Below are 19,668 nucleotides of genomic sequence, written 5' to 3'. Positions count from 1 at the left end.
TCTCCATCCCTGGAGGGGTTCAAACAACGTGCGGCTGTGGCACCTGGGGACAGGGTTTAGCAGGCATGGTGGGGTTGGGCTGGCGATTGGACTGGATGAGCTGAGAGGGCTTTTCCAACCTTCACGATTCTGTGATTAATTTCTGTGATCCCATGATCAAGTTCTCTGACAATCAGAGCCCAGAGAAGTTGAGGGTTGGGGGATGTCTCTGACCATGTGGATGTAGACTGACCCCTTGTCCTAGTTCTGCTAACAACCCTTCTGTGCCTGAGCTTGACAGTTCATGCTGGAAAGGAGATGGATTTGTGAATCCAAGGACATGATGTGTTCTTTCCCCCAGAAACCTCTACTTGGAGCAAAATAATCACTGCTTTTCATTAAAATCATTAGAGTCTATGTTTTTTTTGCTGGAAGCTGTTGGTCGCTTACACACATCAGAGATTTGAGGTTCTGCCCTCCCACCTCTGCCTGCTGGGTACCGAAAAGGGATCCCCAGTGTTTGCTGTGAGCACTGGTGGAACGGGCTGGCTGGAACATGGTTAGCGGGCGCTGGGTTTGCAAAGGACCCGGAGTAGGTGGTGCCCATTGTGTCCAGCAAGGACCAAACGGAATGGTTCAGGTGGGAGGTACCAACAAGGATCATCAAAGGATCCCTGAGGGGGAAGATATTACAACAGGGAGTGCGGAGGAAGGAGTGGATTGAGAGGAAAGTCCTCTTCACCACTGACCAAGGGCTGGGTTTCTGCAAGCTGCCTTGGGAGATGGTTGGGCTGGATACAAGGTGTGGTTTAACTCTTCTTTACCCCCACTTATGTGTTTGGAGAGAGTGGAAATCATAGAATCATGGAATGGTTTGGGTTGGAAGGGACCTCAAAGCCCATCCAGTCCCACCCCCTGCCATGGGCAGGGACACCTCCCACTGGATCAGGGGCTCCAAGCCCCATCCAACCTGGCCTTGAACCCCTCCAGGGATGGGGCAGCCACCCCTGCTCTGGGCAACCTGGGCCAGGGCCTCCCCAGACTCAATGTGAAGAATTTCTTCCTAATGTCTAATCCACATCTTCCACCTCCCAATTAAAAATGAAAAATGCTGTGCTCTGGAAAATCATCCCAGGCAGCTCCTGGCTGAGCACTGTGGTCCTGTTACATCAGGGGGAGCCGGGCTGGACCATTCATGTGGTCATGGATGAACCATCGAGCACTCACCGTCCTGCCGGCCTCGTTGTTGTGTCTGTTCATAGCCGAGCGGGCGTCCGGCCGGTTCTCTCGGGCATCTGCAAACTCCCGGGACACCAGCACGCCAAAGTCGGCATCCTCGCTGCAACCCCCCCATTTCCAGCCGTCTCCTGGAGGTCCTTTGTGGTGGGAGTCGCAGCCGCAGATGGTGGACGTGCCCTCGGCACAGGAGCGGGTTACGGCGAAGGCCACCCCCGCGGACGCGATGGCGTGGACAAAGGCGGACTCTCGTGTGGCTGGGGACAAACAGAGCCAGTTGTCAGTCAAGGTAACGATTTGGTTTTTCTTCCCAACCCCCTTCGGCACCACTGAAAAGGAAAAAGTTGTTTTATTCATAGAATCATAGAATCACGGAATGGTTTGGGTTGGAAGGGACCTCAAATCCCATCCAGTTCCACCTTCTGCCATGCACAGGGACACCTCCCACTGGATCAGGGGCTCCAAGCCCCATCCAACCTGGCCTTGAACACCTCCAGGGATGGGGCAGCCACCACTGCTCTGGGCAGCGTGGGCCAGGGCCTCCCCACCCTCACAGCAAAACATTTCTGCCTAAGATCTAACACCAGGAACGCAAGGAACATCTTATTCAGAGTGGGTTGTTCTGGATAGAAATGACCACAACCCAGTTCTGAAATGCACCCTTGGGATGGCAGCATGTCCTGAATCAGCCACCCAACGCAGCAGCTGGTGTGGAGCCGTTGAGAGAAATGTTCTTGGCCTGCCACTGCCAAGATATTAGAAACACCAAACAACAGCATAGTGAGATGACATGGAAGACCTAGACCTTGCTTTAGAGGATGCAGAAAGAGATGATCTCATCCACTTAATACGGTGGTATTTTCCTGCCATGAGGTCTGTGCTCTTATTGTCTTGGTTTTGGGGAGTCATGTTCTCTGTCTGTAAGTGGACAACAACCTTTCTATCTCAAAAGGGGCTCCTGCATTACGGACATTGGTGTGGTAACTCTTGAGGAGGTCACTGAAGAGGTTGTGACCTGCTCTGAGCTGAGCTGGTCTCTTTGCCAGTTCTCTGGCTGATGGCACTTCTGCTGGTTTCAGAGAAGGAGGATGATAATCATCTTTGAATTTTGGATCCAGATGAAAGCCCTGCCAATTTAAATCCTTTGTTCCTGTGCTCACCTTGACTTTCATCTTCAAGTAGATTTTAATGGCCCCTGTATTTATTTCATGGTTCTTGAAGAGAGCCAACCCTCTGTGTTACTGTGCTTAATGACCATGGTTTGCTCCAGGAAGACCTTAGAGCAGCTTCCAGCACTGAAAGGGGCTCCAGGAAAGCTGGGGAGGGGATCTGGATCAGGGAGGGCAGGGACAGGATGAGAGAGAATGGTTTTAAGCTGAAAGAGGGGAGATTGAGATGAGATCTTAGGAAGAAATGTTTTCCTGTGAGGGTGGGGAGGCCCTGGCCCAGGTTGCCCAGAGCAGTGGTGGCTGCCCCATCCCTGGAGGGGTTCAAGGCCAGGTTGGATGGGGCTTGGAACAACCAGATCCAGTGGGAGGTGTCCCTGCCCTTAGCAGGGGGTGGGACTGGATGGGCTTTGAGGTCCCTTCCAACTCAAACCATTCTAGGATTCTATGAAAACGTTGTCCATTACATCCCTCTGCATGGTGACCCCTCTCTGCTTCTTTTCCTGTCTTTGATTCCTCTCTCCAGAAAGGTGAGGAGAAACAAATGTTCCCTTTCACCTGAGGACTTCCAGGGCAGGAGGAGATCAAATCCCACCACAGCTCAGAGGTGTCACTTGCATGAGGACGCAGACTGGAGAGTCCCCATGTGTTTCTCTGGTTAGCACAGTGATAGGAACTTTAGTCTCTGCACTCGCAGGGTGGGTTCTTGCATTGGTGGCCTTCAAGTATTTTATTTACCAAGCAGGCAGTGTTTTACTCTTTTTACTTGTTTTCAAATCAGGAGTTGGGCCTTTGACTTCACTAAGACTGGACTAAAGACAGGCTTTCCAAGTAAAACCAAAATAATATCTCGATCAGTGTTCTCCTTGGGGACATCTCTTGGTTCAGGGCCTCTCTGGTGGAACCATGTGTACAGCACCCTGGTGGATGGTTCTGGGATGCTTTAAACCTACGTGGCATCCCATGAAGATGGAGATTTCAGGTCTCTCAATTCAGAGTGGATGTTGTGGTCAATCCAACCTCATGGCAGGGAGCGGGGAGATGCAGCGGCAGTGGATCAGGGGCTGTGGTGCCTGGGGTGCCACTGCCCTGGGTGCTGTGCTGGTGCTTCCAGTGACCTTGTGGGTGCAGCTGGACCGAAGATCAAGACATTCATCAGTGATTGTGGAAAGAAGCCAGAAGATTCTGCTGGGTCAGACCAACGATGACCTTGGAGACCATTCCCTCCTCCTGGAGCAGCGGCCATGAACTGTCTTCTGAGCTGTCCCGTGCATCCCTCAGCTTCCTTGTGCACTGGGGAGATCTTTGGTGCTCCAGCTCTTGCTCCTTGGCCTGCAGAGCTGGGGTCTGGCTTCCAAACCCCAGGCATCTCCAACTGAGCTGATTTCACCCCATGAAGGCAATTCAAAGAGGCTCATGGGTGAGTGCCAGCGGCGGAAATGCACATCCCTGCTCCGCTGCAGCCTGGGGAGCCCAGTTCTCAATGCCAAATGTGATCCTAAACCAGAGCTGCTCAACCCTGTCCGTGCCGGTGGGACCACACTGTGGTTGTCACTTTCTTTTCCTTTGAAATCTTCCCTCCTTGCTCTCCCACCTTGACAAACCAGCAGAAATCCAGCCTCTACCTGTGCACATTTTCCTTAGAACCTTTTCACCGGCAGCTTATACTGGGACCACTGGGGGCTACAGGCCACAGGTTGAAGATCACTGGAGTGTTTCAGCCGGACAAAGGCGATTTGGGTGGCCCGTGATCAGATTAGAGGAGCTGGCGAGCCCTTCTGGCCTCAGACCAGGACAACTCGGGGGCAGCGGGGGCGGACACGAGCCGCTCTCCTTGCTGACATCCCTTCGCTTTCCACCCCACGGGGTGCGAGAAAGCGATGGGCACGGGATGGAGAGCGGCAGCATGTTTGGTGCTTCCCCATCCACTGAGCGTGGATGCCGGGCTGGGACCACGCAGAGATGCGACGCAAGCAGAGATGTGACGCCAACCATCCTGGGGGGATGCGTCCCACCACCCTCGTGTCCTCCCGGCGAGCTCCCCATGCGGTGTCGTGGCCGTTGGACCGAGCTGCGAACACAAACGCTTCGCCTTGGATTTCTCCCCGGGGTCCAGGCTGGGAGAATTTCCCAGAGACGAAACGCGGGAGCAGCGTTCCCAGAACCAGGGGAGGGGCTGGCGAGGGAGGATTAGAGCCGGCTTGACAGTGCACCACTGCGACTGTCTCCCAGCCAGGCCCGTTACCTGCTGGGACACTCAATTTGCCATTGTTCCCGCGGTGTCACACTGTATTACCAGCATAATGCAGAATGTTTCCGCCGGCCAGCGTACCCACGGCACAGAGCACTGGCATTCCCCAAGAGCACCTCGTAGCAACGGGGCAATGTTCCCCTGTCCTGCCGTCACCCTCCAAACCCGCCAGCCCGGCTGGGAAATCCCTATTGATGGGGCTCCCCAGCCCCCCGCCACCGGATCAGAATGGCTAAAGGGCGTGTGAATGCTGCAGCGATTTGAAACGACTGCGGCGCTGGGATGGTATCGCTCGCCCTGCCTCACAGTAGGGGAGGAAGCTTAGCTCTTTCTCATCGGTATAAGCTTATTTTTCTCTCTCCTTCTCTCCTTTCCCTCCCCCTCCCTTTAAGCTGCTGAGTTTATATCAAGACGGCCCCTGATCCCACACACCCCTGTTTAGATGCAAATGACTGCGGGTGTCATGGCTGAGAAAAGCTCTGGGTTATCTTGGTGCTGGGCTGCCTTTTCACAGCTCGTGGCGGGGGCTCAGCCAAGCACACAAGGACCCCCGAAGGCACCCGAGCCCAGCTGCCTTCCCTGCACCTGCCCCCGCGGCCGTCGCGCCCCGCGCAGCCCCGCACGGAGAGAAGCTGTCGGCAAGGGGCTTGAACCCAACTGAGGCTGAGGAGCATCCTCCTGGAGAAGCACAGAATCCGAGAAGCATTAAGGTTGGAAAAGCTATTTCAGCTCATCCAGTCCAACTGCCAGCCCAAACCCACGGAGCTGACTGAACCGCATCCCAAAGCACCACGTGTACACTGCTCTTGAACCCCTCCAGGGATGGAGACTCCACCCCTGCCCTGAGCAGCCTCTGCCAAGGCTTTACCACTCTGACAGTAAAGAAATTTTCCCTGATAACCAATCTAATCCTCCTCTGATGCAACTTGAGGTCATTTCCTTTCATCCTATTTCTTGTTACTTGGAAGGAGAGACCGACACCCACCTCACCACAACCTCCTTTTTGGCAGTTGTAGTGATTGATGAGGTCTCCCCCCAGCCTCCTCTTCTCCAGACCAAATGATCCTAGTTCCCGTTTCCTGGAAGCATCTTCCTGGAGAATGAGAGTGAGCAAAGGGCGGCAGAGGGGAGAACAGTTCCCCCATAGCTCAGCCATGAGGAGAAGTAAGACCTTGCTAAGGCTCCTGTCAAACTCCCTCCTGCAGATCCAGTCCTGCCTGCGGCTCAGGGACCTTTTCTCCATCCCCAGAGTCGATCTCCAGCTGCTCGTGGGACATTCCTGCCTCTGGGCACTGTGTTTTAACCAAAATCCCAGACCTTCTCATGAACCAGGGCATGGTAACTGCTCACCCTCACGGAGCAGCAGGAGGTCACCTGGCTGCTGGCTCCACCTCGGCTTTGAGGCAGGACTTGGCTGGAAGAAGTGTCATCCTTTAATAAAATCTGACCTTATTTTAGAAAGAAAAGGGAGGGAGAAGAGAGAGCGGGGGGAGCTGGTTTTTCTTCCCTCCTTGTCCCAGACTGCACACCTGCAGCATAAATCATCTTGGAGAATTTGCTTGTAAAAGCATGATCTTACCCCACATTCTGGGGTTGGGTTTGTTTTGTTTTTTTTTTTTCTTAGCCCAGGTTAGGGAAAAAAACGTGCAAAAAAGAAAACTTGCAGGAAGATGATGCTCAGTTCAGGGCCCCTCACCACAAGAAGGATGTTGAGGCTCTGGAGCGAGTCCAGAGAAGAGCAACGAAGCTGGGGAAGGGGCTGGAGAAGAAGAGGAACATCTGAGAGAGCTGGGGGTGTTTAGCCTGGAGAAGAGGAGGCTGAGGGGAGACCTCATTGCTCTCTCAACTACCTGAGAGGAGGTTGTGGAGAGGAGGGAGCTGGGCTCTTCTCCCAAGTGACAGGGGACAGGACGAGAGGGAATGGCCTCAAGCTCCACCAGGGGAGGTTTAGGCTGAACATAAGGAAAAAAATTCTTCACAGAAAGGGTCACTGGGCACTGGCAGAGGCTGCCCAGGGAGGGGGTTGAGTCACCTTCCCTGGAGGAGTTTAAGGGACGGGTGGATGAGGTGCTGAGGGACATGGTTTGGTGATTGATGGGAATGGTTGGACTCGATGATGCGATGGGTCTTTTCCAACCTGGTGATTCTATGGTTCTATGATCAGGAAACCAAAGCCTCTCTAGCTGTGGCTGCCACAGGTTTCATGGCAAAAAACCCACAACCCTCATGAGGCTGAATTTTGGGTAGGGCGTATGGGACAAAATGGGGTTGGTCAGGAGGAGCCCTCAGCCGGGCTGGGTGCTCAGCAGTCCCCAGTGAGCCCTGCAGTCCAGAGCTGGTGGAGCCTCCACCCCTGGAGGGGTGCAAATAATGTGTTGCCATGGCACTCGGGGACACGGTTTAGACAAGGTGGGGTTGGGCTGATATTTGGGCTGGATGAGCTAAGAGGGCTTTCCCAATCTTAATGATTCTGTGATTTGCTGTTTCTCGCCTTGCTGCAAATTGGGAGCCATGCAAGGCACTGCAAGAAGAGAGATGAGAGTCGTAGGGTGAGGCTGTGAAGTGAGATGGGGAGGTGATGGGAGGCTGTGGGAAGATCTGGGGGCAGGAATGCCTTGGGCTCTTTTGGGCAGGGGTGCTCTGTGCTCCCACACTGAACCCCAACCCTTGAAGCTGGGATGATGTGCCCAGAAGGAGCAACCAAGGCTTGAAGGTGTGTGTCGTGCAAGGGGCTGCCTGGCCCAACCACTGCCAACAGCTCTGTAATTTTCATCGAAACATGGAATTGTTACTGTTGGAAAAGTCCTCTCAGCTCTTCCAGCCCAACTCCACTGTGCCTACAAAACCATGTCCCGAAGTGCCACGGCCACATATTTTCTTCAACCCCTCCAGGATGGAGATGCCACCCCTGCCCTGGGCAGCCTCTGCCAGGGCTTCACTGCTCTGTCAGTGAAAAAATGTTTCCTAATATCCCATCTAAACCTCCCCTGGAACATCTTAAGACCATTCCAACACCACATTGCTCTTCAGACTAAGCACTGCTGAACACAAGCAACTGAGACGAACATTCTTGTGGCACCTTTAAAATGAAATTATCCTCAATTTCTTTTCAAGCTCTATTAGGAATGATTTTCTGCGCTATTGTAGGGAGAACTGCACCTTTGAAGTTTTGTCCAAAATAGCTTCAATCCACCTGAGGGAGCAGTGGATGAGATTAACCCAAATGCTGCTCTTTGATTCTTGGAGGTGATTTCATCCAGGCAATTCTCAAAGCTTAAATACCGGCTATTTTAGGCTTAGTATTTAATGCCCACTGGCCTAACGCACAAGGCAGACTGCTCAAGCAGTTGTCATCTTAGTTTGAGTCTTGCTATTAATTAATGATTCATAGTTACGGGGGTTACACCCCTCTGTGAGTCCTGGAAGGGAACACATCAACAGCTGCCAGGGATGCTCAGGGCTCAGCCAGACACAAAACATGCAGCCAGGGATGATCATAGAATCACCAGGTTGGAAAAGACCCATCGGATCATTGAGTCCAACCATAATCTCACTTTCAGGATCTCACTTTCAGGTTATGAACTCAAAACCCCCTTGATTTCTGCTGCTGTTGCAGCCAAGAAAGAGGGGATGGCAGCCCAGGAGATGCTTTGAAGGCAACATCAATGTCCAGCAGCCCTTTCAGTGGCTGAAAAGGTTCTGTTTCTCTCTGCTAATATTCATTCTCAAATTTTGGGATTGGCAAGGGGTTTTCTGGTGTTCCTCCTTGCTCCCTGGATGAAATGAATCCAATCCCATCTCCACTCCTTGATTTTCAGTGAAAAGCCCTCAAGCACATTTAAACGATGGACAGAATGAGCACGATGTTTCCCTGTGAGCGTGGGGAGGCCCTGGCCCAGGTTGCCCAGAGCAGGGGTGGCTGCCCCATCCCTGGAGGGGTTCAAGGCCAGGTTGGATGGGGCTTGGAGCCCCTGATCGAGTGGGAGGTGTCCCTGCCCATGGCAGGGGGTGGAACTGGATGATCTTTAAGGTCCCTTCCAACCCAAACCATTCGATGATTCTATGAATCGAACGGCTTGGACTTTGCCGGGTCGTTATTTGCAGATGACGCTGTTTATTTTTAACTGCTCTACTTACAGGGTGGTGAGACACGAGAATAAATACATTTTTCAAGCTAATTGCCTGGCAGCGCTGTCAGGGAGGCTGCTGCTGCATCACGCCTTGATCAGGAAAGCTGAGGAACAAACGTGCTCCATCGTTTTTCCCCATCTGCCAGAGGAGTTGCAGAGCTCTGGGTGATATTTTACTCTGTCAGCTTGGAGTGCAGGGAAATGTTGAGGCTTGTCCACACGTGAGGTCCCTCCAGCCAAAAGAACCTTAAAATACCCATCATAAATTTAAAGCTCAGTTTGCTCATTATGGGGTGGATGGTTCAGATCCAATTTTTAAGTGCTTCCATGCTGACAGAAATGGTGGTGAGAGATTTTCAGTGCCTGAATGTTGTAAGAGTTCTTCTATAACCTCTTTAAAAATCTTATAATAGGTTTTTTTATGATAGGTTTTAAGAAAATGCAACCTCTCTGATCTTTCAAGTGCTGAAGTTTAGGCTGCTTTCATTTGGCAGCCAGTCATGGTGTGGCGAGGCTTGGTGATGAGTTATTGGACAGTAAATAAAACTTTTACCCCAAATTACAGCCTGGCAAACAGAGCGGAGCTGAATCTCATGGCCCCTATTAGAGCTCTAAAATGACTTTGTACTCCTGATTTCTGCACAGAAACCCTGTCACCCAGAGGAGTCATTTCGCTCAAGCTACTGGTGCTTAGAAAACCCTACTGGTATTGGAAGGCTGGAGGTTGGAGAAAATATAATGACTCATTTATACGCAGAATATGAAAGTTTTCAAGAAAACCTTCCTAGACCACAAGCACCCCCCACTGCTGGGAAACAGTGAATGTCCCAGCTTTCAACCCTGATTTCTCCAGTTTCTTAAAGGCTGGACTATAAGGATCCCATTTCAGAAGTGTCACCGGGAAGAATATTTTCTTCTTGATTAACAGACTTCACTTCCCTTCTAGTACTCCAGGAAAGCTGGGGAGGGGCTCTGGATCGGGGAGTGCAAGGAGAGGATGAGCGGAATGGTTTGAAGCTGCAAGAGGGGAGATTGAGATGAGATCTTAGGGGGAAATGTTTTGCTGTGAGGGTGGGGGGTCCAGTGAACATGCAAACTCGCAGCCCTGGAAATGGGGAAGGAGTAAAGAAAAACCTCCTGGAGGTCCTCAAACCACCTCTGGTGGTGGTGTGGACAGTGCAGGAGTGTTTGAAGTCAGACAGTGCATGGGAGCAGCTGTGAGTCCCCACGGTCTGCAGGCTGTTGGGGAAGGGAAGGTGATAGCCTGGACAAGCTGCTGCTCCCGGTGCTTCGTTTCTACCTGAAGGAGCTTAGTGTATCAAATCTTCAGGGATGGTTACTCCAGAAGGAACAAAGCTGCAGCTGTGACTTTGCCCTGGTGACTTCCATATATCATTCAGTTTTATCATCAGTGCCAGCTTTCAAAGTCATGAGACAGGAGGGAGGGGAGTTTTTTTATCCACCATACGGTTCTGTTCCATGGGAATGCTTTTTCATCCAAGGCCATCGGTGATGCAGGACAGATTATCTGCCTCCCAGCACCCTCCTTCCTGGCCCTATTTGGCTGCAGGCTGGTGGTACAGAAGCTCAGCTGCCCTGGGGCTCAGCACCTCCCTTTTCCTAGGCTGTGACCTCAGTGGGAATCCCAACTTTACTGTGTCTCATCAATGTGCTTCCAGTGTGCCTGGTCCATGGGTTTATGCAGGTGACCTTTCAGGAGGAGGCAATGAAGAGGAGCACGCACATGTATTTGGAGAGAAGAGAGGGCAAATATTTTTTCTTCTCCCCTTTTTCTTCCCAGCCCTGACTCTTTTGGGCTCATCTGTGAAAAGGTCTGTTGAAATCCCAGGTAAGCCTGGTCAGGACCATGGATCTCAACCACAGCTTCTCACTGGCAGGGAGACTTCTGCCCATTGGCCTTTTGGGGTGGACAGTGCAGGCTTCAAAGGGTCTGTCTTGACCCCAAAGGAACTTGACCACAGCCCCTTTCCTTGGCTTTTCACCCTGGGTCTGTGGGACCGTGTTGTTTGGGAGCACAGCACAGACTCAGCAGGGAGGATGGAGCCCAGGATTCCAGAACAAGTGAGCATGAAACTAGACCTTCACCTTCCTGTACTTTACCCTACCTGGCCTTACTGAGGGCTCCTGGGGTGAGAGTAGACCCTTCTCTCACTGCTCCTTTCAGTGTAACCCATTAATACACTGGAAAAAGGGAATTGGACAAATTAGAGTTGAAAGCAAGAACTTCAGACTCTTTTCTCAATGTGTTCCCAGTAGGATAATGGAATTATAGAATCATAGAATCCCTAGGTTGGAACAGATCTTTGAGACTGTCAAGTCCAACTGTACCTGACCACTACTAAATCATATCCCTAAGTACTACATTGGCCCATCTTTTAAACCCCTCCAGGGATGGGGACTCAATCACCTCCCCGGGCAGCCTATTCCAGTGCTTCTAGATCTTCACGGCTTGTCAAAAAGCCAAGTAGAGATCATAGAATCATAGAAACATATAATCATAGAATCACCAGGTTGGAAGAGACCCACCAGATCATTGAGTCCAACCATTCCCATCAATCACTAACCCATGTCCCTCAGCACCTCATCCACCCGTCCCTTAAACCCCTCCAGGGAAGGTGACTCAACCCCCTCCCTGGGCAGCCTCTGCCAGGGACCAATCACCCTTTCTGTGAAAAAATTTTTCCTAGTGTCCAGCCTAAACCTCCCCTGGTGGAGCTTGAGGCCATTCCCTCTCGTCCTGTCCCCTGTCCCTTGGGAGAAGAGCCCAGCTCCCTCCTCTCCACAACCTCCTTTCAGGCAGTTGGAGAGAGCAATGAGGTCTCCCCTCAGCCTCCTCTTCTCCAGGCTAAACACCCCCAGCTCTCTCAGCCGCTCCTCTTGTTCTCCAGCCCCTTCACCAGCTTTGTTGTTCTTCTCTGGACTCGCTCCAGAGCCTCAACATCCTTCTTGTGGTGAGGGGCCCAGAACTGAACCCAGGATTCGAGGAGCGGTCTCACCAGTGCCGAGTACAGAGGGAGAAGAACCTGGAGACGTGATGGTTCTTCCCACCCTGACAAAACCCTTTCCCCACATCCCTCCAGCTTCAGTGTTTACCTTTGTCCAGGACCGGCCCGAAGATGGCCAGGCTGTCATCGATGGTCGTGCAGTTCCAGCGACGGCCCCGGAACTGGTGCTGGCACTCCTGGATTCCCAACTTCACGCCCTCGGCCACGCTGGGCATGATCTCGATGTAGTTGCGGCAGAAGCGGAGCTGCTTGGGGACAAGGCCAGGGATGGAGCCGCAGAGGATGGGCTGGGACCCCAGGGAGCTGTACTGCTGACCTAGAGCAAGGGACCTGGGAGGGACAGAGGACACTGTGAGGGCTGGGAAACAAACTGGCACTACTGGTTCTGCCCCTCCAACTATCCTGGGGGAACTTGATGAGTCAAGGTGAACCAATAGTTCAGGGGCACAAAGTACTGAAAAACAGGGATTTCAAAAGAGAACACGAGACTTCCTACTGAATAGGACTGAAGTGAAGAGGGCTTTCACACCTGATGACACCTTCATCCTTTGTGGGCACAGAGGGAGAGACTCAGCCCCCTACACAGAAGAACCTGGAGCCACTCAGCATTATCCCAAGTACAGAATCATAGAATTATAGAATCATTGATTTTGGAAGAGCCCTCTCATCTCATCCAGTCCAACCCTCAGCCCAAACCCATTGTGCCTGCTAAACCATGTCCAAAAGTGCCACAGCCACACATTTTTTGAGCCCCTCCAGGGATGGAGACTCCACCCCTGCCCTGGGCAGCCTGTGCCAGGGCTTCACCTCTCTGCCTGTAAAGAATTTTTTCCTAACATGCCATCTGACCCTCCCCTGGTGCAACTGGAGGCCATGTCCTCTTGTCTCATGCCTTGTTACTTGGGAGAAGAGACCAGCACCTTCTGACCAGCACCCCAGGTCTTTTCCCACTGGCTTTTCCAGCCACTTTTCCCGAAGGCTGGAGCGTTGACATCCCCATGGGGCTGGTGGATCTGACAAAGGAACCTCAAGGAGCTCTATCTGGGGAGCAACACTAGGAGGTGGGGAAATACCCTGGGGAGTCTCAGCTGCCAGGAGACACTGATTTGAGAGCTTCTGAATCATGGCCAAGATGGCAATTGTCCTGTCCAATGCCAAGTTCAGTAGCAGGGAGACCATCATTTGCTAAGGAGGGACTGCTCTGGGGTCAATGCTACGTGTCCCAGGCTGTCTTGACACCAGTGGATGTGGTCCCAGCCGAGGCTGAACCACCACGGTTCCACCCTAGTGGACATCAGGCTCTGGCTCCCTTTGTCAGTCACGCAGATCATAGAAACACCAGGTTGGAAAAGACCCACTGGATCATCGAGTCCAACCATTCCTATTGAACAAAGATGTGCTGGAGGGCAGATTTGAGAGGATCTTTTCCTACTGGTCCAAGGACCAATTGCCCAGCATACAATAAATCGATCAAAGTGCTTATTTGGCCAAAAATTGTCACTGAAGCCTGAAGACACATATTCGCTCAGTCACTGGAATGCCTGCACTTACACACAAACAAGGACAGTCCTACAGTTGCTGCCTTGCTTAGGGTCCAGCCCATCCTTCAGACGCCCTTAAGGATGTGTGGTCAGGTCTGTGATGAGGTTCCATGACAGAGCAGATGTGAGGATCTCGATTGCTTCCAGCACACAAACCTCACAGTCCAGATACCAGCACAGGCAATTATTGAAGAGTGTTGACTTGCTAAGTTCATGTTCCTCTTGTACTGAGGAGTCCACAGGTGGACACGGGACTTGAGATGAGGTCTCACTGGTGCTAAACAGAGGGGAAGGTTTTCTCTACCTGCTGGCAAAGCTGTTCCTGGGGCAGCCCTAAAGGGAAATGAAATTTCATACCCCAGCTCCGTTGCTCCAGCTTTACCCACGGGAAGGGACAGACACGTTTTCCCAGTAACTCAGCCATTCTGGGTGCTCAAGGACAGGAGCCGTAGCAGCCAGACAGCTCTGCTCGACTGGGAGACTCCCTTTCATCACTGCATGTACAAGTGTGAGCGGACAGAGGTGCACATAAAGGTGGGTTTTGTGTGAGTGCAGCGCACAACACGAGGAGCGTGAGTGCCTGTGGCAAACACAGGGGAAATCCCTTCTCTCTTTCTCTGCTTAATCCCTTAATTCTCTCAGGAGCCCGACACTGCCTGTCAGGGCAGTGACTCCTTTTGTTCCCAACGAGAGCCTTCTCTTCTCCAGGCTGAACAACCACAGCCTCTCAGACTGTCCTCACAGCAGAGGTGCTCCAGCCCTCGGATCATCTTCATGGCCTCCTCTGGACCCTTCCCAACAGTTCCATACCCTGTTATGTTGGAGATTGCAGCACTGGACACAATACTCCAGGTGGGGTCTCACAGAACCACTGGTTGGAAAGAGACACGGTATCAAGAGGAATTAGACCCAGCAGGATTTGAAAGGAGCAGGACTTGGCTGGATCAGAACTGTGCCAAAAACAAATGAAAAGGAGTTTTTAGGATGAACACTCACAAAGTTTTCCTGCCAGTGAGAGCAAAAGCTGCTAGCACATTTCTTCATTCCTCTCTGCAGGAGATGGGAAGCTGCATTGCTCAGCGCAGTCACAGAATCAGGGAATCGTTTGGTTGGAAAAGACATTTGAGATTATCAAATACAACCATACCAGCACTAAACCATCCCTGAGCACATAAGAGTCATACACCTGACTCTTAAACACCTCCAGGGATGGAGACTCCACCCCTGCCCTGGGCAACCTCTGCCAGGGCTTCACTGCTCTGTCAGTGATGAAATTTTTCACAATATTCAGTCTAAGCCTCCCTTGATGCAACTTAAGGCCATTTTCTCTCATCCTATTGCTTGTTGCATGGGAGAAGAGCCCAGCACCTCCCTCACCACAACCTCCTTTCCAGGAGCTGCAGAGACCGATGAGCTCTCCCCTCAGTCTTCTTTCCTCTAGGCCAAGGTCTGGAGGGCACAGGGCAACACGGGCTGCCACCACAGGTGGGTTTCACCAGCCAGAGACAAAAAATTGGCTGAGCAGCTCCTCCTGTGGAATAGGGGGATTGAAACTTTGCTGGGGTGGAGCCCTGCTTGGCTGCTGTGTGTCAAGAAAGCCGCTTCTTGGAAAGAGGTTGTCCATCCTCTTGGTGAAGGTTGAGCTGAAGGGTTTGCTCACGTGTTTCACGTCCCAGTTTTGTGACTAAGAAGAAGGAAAGTGAAGTGCCAGGAGGTGACCATCTTCCTGTCTGGTGTGGTCATGTCTTTCTCTTACTTCTGCAATGCCATAAAGCTCATTGTGATAGTTAATAAGTCATTGGAGCCCAGCTGGAATAACAGCAACCTGTTTTCATCCTGTCTCATCCTGGGAAAACATCGACTTTTTATTGTGGGAAATGCTGTACAGCCTCCAACATGCTCCAAAGTGGGGCAGCACCTACACTCGCTGTGACTGCCTGAGGTCAGCGTTGCAGCTTCTTACTTGACTTGCAGGGAGATTTCTGGGATGTGCTGCTAAGGGAGTGTTTTCCAGCTCTAAACGCAGCAGCTGAAAGAGGAGGAATATGAAGAGCAATTTTTCTTCTTTCCCACTGCATCGAAGGCATCACCAGCTCTGCCAGCTGGGCAGGAGAGCTCCAGGCCACGCAGCTGCACTTCTCCAAGGGCGCATCTTGTGCCGTGGAGCTGGACAACGGCATTGCAACTGTTCCTTGCCTTTCCTGAGGGATCTCCCACGTAAATGTAGATGTGCTATAGGCATCCTGTATCCCAATATGCCATTTTCCTTGACAAAATTGTTAGACAAAGCTTATCTTTTCATCTCTGGAGCCCCCAGCACACATGGAGATCCATGCAGAAGCACGTGGATGTGAGCGTTGCACAGAGGGTGCTGCTGGTTGTGCTGAATCCAGTGATGGAGAGAGGGTGAGGCAACGGCTGTGCCAATGGGATGTGTAGGTCGGTAAGTACTGTGTGTTCACAAACTCTGACTTCCTTTGGATTTCCTGTGCCCCAGACCCAGAGCAAACCTGTGCAAAGACCCAGCTCCCATAAGGGTCTGCCATGTACTGGAGAGCCATGACCCCATCACCTTGTCCCTTTGTCTCACCATCAATTAAATAACAACTCTTCCTAAAGAGGGATTTCTTAAGGGGTGTACAAGAAAGCTGGGGAGAGAATGGAGGGATAGGATGAGAGGGAATGGCTTTAACTTGGAAGGGGGAAGATTTAGATTAGACATTAGGAAGAAATTCTTCACAATGAGGGTGGGGAGGCCCTGGCCCAGGTTGCCCAGAGCAGTGGTGGCTGCCCCATCCCTGGAGGGTTTCAAGGCCAGGTTGGATGGGGGTTGGAGCAAATGGATCCGGTGGGAGGTGTCCCTGCCCATGGCAGGGGAGTGGAACTGGATGGGCTTTAAAGTCCCTTCCAACCCCAACCATTGTATGATTCTATGATGCTAAACAGCTTGAGAACCATGGCTAGCAACACCCCTTGAGGGCTCCAAGGATCTGGTAGAAGTGATGCTCTTTTAAACTATAGTATTTCCTCCCACAGCAGCTCAGGTCACTGGAGCACAATGCTACAAGGCAAACGTCAGTCCTGTGTGTGCCCTCTAACATCTTGTTGATGTCCCCTGGCCAGCCCTGCAGTTCTTATAATGCACTGGGAAAACTATGAATCAGCAGCAGAAACCAGATCATAGAATCATGGAATGACTTGGGTTTGAAGGCACCTTTACAGGTCAACAAATCCAACCTCCCTGCAGAGGCAGGGTCATCTTTACCCAGACCAGGCTGCTGCAAGCCCCATCCAACCTGGCCTTGAACCCCTCCAGGGATGGGGCAGCCACCACTGCTCTGGGCAACCTGGGCCAGGGCCTCCCCACCCTCAGAGCAAGACATTTCTCCCCAAGATCTCAGCTCCATTTCCCCTCTTTCAGCTGAAAACCGTTGCCCTCATCCTTGCCCTGCACTCCCTGATCCAGAGCCCCTCCCCAGCTTTTCTGGAGCCCCTTTCAGTCCTGGAAGCTGCTCTAACATCTCCCTGGAGCGTTCTCTTCTCCAGGCTGAACAACCCCAACTCTCAGCCTGGCCTCATATTGGGGGGTGCTCCAACCTTTGGATCATCTCCGTGGCCTCCTCTGGAGTCGCTCCAGCAGACCCATGGCCTCTAGGAGTTCTACATTTCTTCAGCCAAACTCTGCTGGTTTCCACCTGGGGAGAAGGTACCTGGCACAGCAAATTCAGTTTAACAATCTACCCCTCTCCGAAGGTGGCACACCTGCTGCCTCATCTTTCTTCCCTTTCGCAGCACCTCATCCTCCCTGCCAAGCACTCCCCACACATTCACTTTTGCTGTTCTGCCATCTCTTTTGATCAAAGCAAAAAACCATTTGACTTGCTGAATGAATCTCCACAACACTGACTCAGCAAAACCTGAACTGGTGGAAGGGGAATAACTTTGGTCTTGGGTAGGGTGTTCTGATGATTTTCTTTGCTCTATTGCAGCTCAGCTGCAACCTGAAACGTGAAAACTGTGCCAAACAGTGGCAGAGGGGATGCAGGGATGTGGCTGGTGGGTGGCAAGTGCAGCTCGTCCCATGCCTACAGGACCAAATGGGTCAGATAAGAAAAAATTGGACTAAAACAATGAAGTTGAAATTGGTTCATGTGGCACAAATCTCACCACAAACCTTTTGCGCTCGGTCAGCCCTTGGAGGTTTGCCTGTGTAGCTGACCTCCACTCATTGCACTGTCTGGAACTTGAGGGCAGATTCATCTGACCTAGTTGGAGAAGTCCTTCCCTAATGCTCTGTGAAGCCAACGGAGCTTTTCTGGAGCATGATACCTGTCCTCTATAGTAACGCTACATGAACTGGATTAACTGTGCTCCAGCGGTGCTTGTTTTTCTCCACCCGTTACCCTGGAGTTTAAATGGAGAAGTGAACCTGACCCCCAGGAGAGGGGAACAGGAGGTCCCGTAAGTTTGGTGTTGGCCACGCTCAGGTTACAAGGAAAGCTAACAAACCCAATATTTTCTGAAATTCAGATGCTGGATAACAGGACCCAACATCCATCTCATTATCCAAACGAACCTTCACCCACCAAAGCCACTTCTGGTCTTAGTCTGGACCTGTTTGTGATAGCAATATTTGCATTTCCCTAAAGTCTTCCACGTCAAAGAACTTAGACTCTCCTGGTAGCAATCCCTGAGAGGCACTCATCCCTCCCAGGACCCACAGACCTCACTGGCCCTGCTGGGCAGACCAAGCACACAAAAATGGCATTGCTGAAATTCAGCCACGCTCAGGTTAATTGCAGCTTCGTGTGTATATTTTGTGCCCAGGTGGCCAAGGAGGCCAATGGCATATTGGCTTGTATGAGAAACAGTGGGGCCACCAGGAGCAGGGGAATGATTGTTCCCCTGTACTTGGCACTGGTGAGGCCACATCTCGAATCCTGGGTTTAGTTTTGGGCCCCTCACTACAAGAAGGACATAGAGTGCCTGGAGTGCATCCAGAGAAGGGAACGGAGCTGGGGAAGAGCCCAGGGGTTCTGGGAGTGGCTGAAGGACCTGGGTCTGTTTAGCCTGGAGAAGCAGAGGGTGAGGGGAGACCCTTATCACTGGTTGAAAATAAACCTTTGAGATCATCAAGCCCAACTGTACCTGTCCACTACTAAGTCATATCCCTAAGTGCTTGATGTACAGATCTTTTAAACTCAACCACCTTCCTGGGCAGCCTCTGACGGTGTCCAATAGCCCTTTTGGTGAAGAAATTTTTCCTAATGTCCAATCTGAACCTTCCTGGCACACCTTGAGGCCATTTCCTCTCATCCTGTCACATGGGAGAAGAGACTAACACCCACCTCACTACAACCTCCTTTCAGATAGTTGTAGACAGTCGCAGTAGTGCTGATGGGACCCTTACGGGTTTGTAGTCCAACCGCCTCTGGAGCAGAGCCATCCCAGCACTGTCCTAGGGGTATTTGTCCAGATGAACCCCACAAACTGCCATGGATGGAGGCCCCACACTTTGCTGGACACCTGGAAAGGGAATTTTTCCTTACGTTCAACCTAAACTTCCAAGCTCCACTTCTAGTTGTCGTTCCTTGTACCATCTGATACCACTGGGAAGAGTTTGGCTCCATTACACTTGCAACTGACCCACAAGCAGTTGTAGTTGTTGTTAGACACATCTCAGCCTCCTTTCCTGCATGCTTAACCAGCCCAGCTCCCTCCACCTCTCCCGGCACACTCAATCCCTCACCATCTTGGTAACATCTCCTGGACACCAACCACTTTCAATACATTCATGTTCATTAGTGGACCTAAAACTGAATGCAAATTCTCCAGTCTGGTGTCACCAAACGCAGGAAGACTGGACGATGACTTCCCTTGATGTGCTGACCACACACCGACATAGCCCAATAAGTGGTTTGCCTTGTTGATGTTGAGAGCAACCACTGATTTGGGTTCAAACTAGGCGCGTTCAACCATTTCACCCTTAGGAACTGTTACTAGGGAACAAACAGTCTCCAAAAATTTCACATCATTTAGCCATGAGTTTAAAAAATGTCAAGGTTTGGGCCCAGTGGAGCAGTGAAGAGCTTGCTGGTGACATGCTGGAGAAGCTACACTGAGCACTGCTCAGCACAGGCAGGTGCTTGTAGGTAGAGCAGAACAGTCTTCAGTGGGGAAAACACCTGGTTCCCAAAGCCTGCATGCTTAGAAGCAGCTTTAGGAGGAGATAGTCCTACCCCAGGGACATCATCGTTACACATCAAGTTTGCATCTCTTTGGCAGATGTGGGATTCAGCCAGGCACCTCTCATCCCAACCCAAAAGTGCTCAGTGGAAG

The 19,668-nt window shown here is 51.6% G+C and overlaps 1 protein-coding gene across 1 annotated transcript in view; it reads right to left on the bottom strand.

The window, feature by feature from the left end:
* Window positions 1-19,668, bottom strand: part of WNT3 (Wnt family member 3) — a 43,938-nt gene that overhangs the window by 1,048 nt on the left and 23,222 nt on the right. Inside the window, exons 2-3 of the mRNA XM_069877148.1 lie at window positions 11,877-12,118; window positions 1,207-1,472 (exon numbers count right to left, since the gene is read on the bottom strand). Coding sequence (XP_069733249.1) covers window positions 1,207-1,472; window positions 11,877-12,118 — 508 coding nt within the window. The remainder of the gene's footprint in view (window positions 1-1,206; window positions 1,473-11,876; window positions 12,119-19,668) is intronic.

This window comes from Phaenicophaeus curvirostris, chromosome 26, assembly GCF_032191515.1.
Source record: "Phaenicophaeus curvirostris isolate KB17595 chromosome 26, BPBGC_Pcur_1.0, whole genome shotgun sequence".
NCBI classification, from domain to species: Eukaryota; Metazoa; Chordata; class Aves; order Cuculiformes; family Cuculidae; genus Phaenicophaeus; species Phaenicophaeus curvirostris.
The sequence above is the reverse complement of the archived record's forward strand: the minus strand, read 5'-3'. Positions and strand labels throughout refer to the sequence as shown.